The 2,623-nt window shown below is 26.8% G+C and overlaps 1 protein-coding gene across 1 annotated transcript in view; it reads right to left on the minus strand.

The window, feature by feature from the left end:
- The window catches only part of LOC101489859 (cardiolipin synthase (CMP-forming)), a 3,022-nt gene extending 2,572 nt beyond the window's left edge, over positions 1 to 450 (minus strand). The window contains exon 1 of the mRNA XM_004486066.4: positions 1 to 450. Coding sequence (XP_004486123.1) covers positions 1 to 317 — 317 coding nt within the window. The 5' untranslated portion in view covers positions 318 to 450.
- Positions 451 to 2,623: the final 2,173 nt, after the last annotated feature.

The following is a 2,623-nucleotide window of genomic DNA, read 5'->3' on the forward strand; positions in this document are numbered from 1 at the left end:
ACACGACGGTGGAATGGTAAAGGAGTGGTTGCGATCCGAAGCAAGTTGAGATTAATAGCTTTAACCTTGCGAAAAACGACGACGTTTGGGTGAAAATAAAGAGGAGTAGCGGATTGAGAGAGCTTCCAGGGCGGTGAAGCGAGGAAGAGAGGGCCGTTATGTTGAGAAGGAAAGCGAAAAAGCGCGTTGTGTAATAATGGAGAAAAGGGGAAGAAAGTAGAAGTGGTGATTGTTGATGTTGTTGATGGAGTGAGGAAGGTTTTAGCAATGGTGTTTGTGTTGCTCGCTATTGATTTCAGAGACCTGAAAATCACCATTGTTATAGCATTTCTTACAATTCGCTTCGAAAAGTTAGGTTTTTCTTTTCTCTCTATTTTTTTATTTTATTTTATTTTGTACTTTTATTTTTCTTTGGAAGATAGAGGTTTTGTTTTGGGGTTTTCGATAAACATGGACAGATATAATAATATTTTTCTTTTTGATGGAATGGATTGATATATATATTCTTTTTTGACAGATGGATTGAAGATTTCTTGCCACATTTTTCTTTTTCATTAGTATGCTTAGAAATGGAATGGAAAATTTCTTGACACATTTTTTATGGTCGCATATAATATATTTTTTATGTTACATTACAATTTTAGCCTTTGAATGGAGGGAAGTGATTTTTCTCCAGAGTTGACAAAATAAAATAAGAGAAATGAAGTTAAGACACAGCTAAAAATCAGCACAGTATGAAAGTATGATTTTGATTTTTATATAATATATGTTTTTGAATACAATGTCGATTTTGATGTGTTGAAATAACACAACTAATAAAATAGTTAAGTATATATAATAATAATAAAGTTTTTAGAGTAGTTGTTGTACCTGGAGTAATCCAAAGAAGCATCACTCTATTGTAACTAATGAATACTAATGTTATGTGTTTGCACTACAATAAATCCACAAATTAATTTTAATGGTTAAATTGAAGTAAGTTTTGCTTTGTTTTCATTATTGGAATAATAAGTTTCATTATTAGATCAAGTGTGATATGATAAAATTTATTGATTTAATGTTTGAAAAATAAACTTGTATATAATACAAGATTATCTTATTTGTACACATTAGTAAAAAATTAATTTTTTTTTAGAGAAACAATCATATAAATTCGAATAAGTAACACTAAAAGGAGTTATAGGTTGATAAAACATTTAATTAGACCTAAATATCTAAATTATCTATGTTAATCCAATTAAATAATTAAAATAAAAGTTGGACTAATATAAATTTTACAACTAACTTAAATATCTAAATTATTTATTTTAATCTAATTAAATTCTCTATGAAATGTCTTGTTGGAAGTTTAGCTTTCTTACCACATTGGCTAATAGTAAAAGTCTATTTCTTCCTTTGAGTGTATAAAAGCCCAATTATAAAAAATAAATGTCACAATTTTTCAAAATATATATTTGTGTACCAAAAACTTTATTAATAGAAAAAATGGAGAAAATCTTTTACCTTATTTTCAATAGTAAAAGTCCACACGATTCATAAAATCGAACAAGGTACTTTCTCTCTTGCAATGTTGAATGCAAGTTGCATCAACAGGACGAAGATGCAAGGATTTGTAATGTCCTTGTTCACTCAAAGATACCTAAACTAAGAAGGGTTAGGTTACTCTACTAGTGAACTTGTCCATGCATTGTGTGAAGTTTTTTAGAATAGTCATTTTTTCCGGGATTTTATATGTCACAATGAAAGTTAAAAAATCAGTTGAGTAAAAAAAGTTGAATATGAATGTATCTCGTGTTCATAAATGTTGAGTAAAAAAAGTTGTTCATAAATATATAGCTTAAATTACATATGTGGTCCCTTAATTTAATTTTAAATAACGTTTTAATTATTTATCTTTTTTTTTTCTTCCGATTTAGTCCTTTATTCCTAACAATATCAAATAAAGTATGAAAATATGAGTTTATTTGAAGATTTGCGTTACGAATTTGATAAAATTTGTATTATATTGAAGAATATAATTAATTTTATGAGTTATGATTGAATTTTTTTTTGAATTTTTGTATAAAAAAGGATAACATTGTTAAAATTTTAAAACATAAAATATTAAATTGTCATTTAAAATTAAAATAAAGGACCAAGTCGAGAAAAAAAAAAGATAAAGAACTAAAACGTTATCTGAAATTAAGTTAAGGGACCACAAATGTAATTTAGCCAAATATATATTATATAAATGTGTTTGGTGTACAATAATACTATCAAATATTTATATTTGAGTAAACAATTTAACTAAACACATTTATTACATAAATATTTATCATAAAAGTGCTTTTGTCTTTAAACATACAAGTAATATAGATATTTTACACGTACCTCATTCCTTTTCTCTCATGTGCTCTAACAACTTTTAAAATCAAATGAGTATTGGAATTAGATTACCAATGACTATTGAATTACCATTTGATAGAATATGATTGCAATCACCTTGTTGTGCGCAAAGTTGGTCTATTTGTTATGCATCATTTTTCTTTAAAAAAAAGGAAACAACAATACTAATATAATAGTAATAATTTGAGAAGGACAAAAAGCACACCTTGTGAGAAAGAAAGACACATCTCTGACTCTT

Source organism: Cicer arietinum, chromosome 1 (assembly GCF_000331145.2).
Source record: "Cicer arietinum cultivar CDC Frontier isolate Library 1 chromosome 1, Cicar.CDCFrontier_v2.0, whole genome shotgun sequence".
NCBI classification, from domain to species: domain Eukaryota; kingdom Viridiplantae; phylum Streptophyta; class Magnoliopsida; order Fabales; family Fabaceae; genus Cicer; species Cicer arietinum.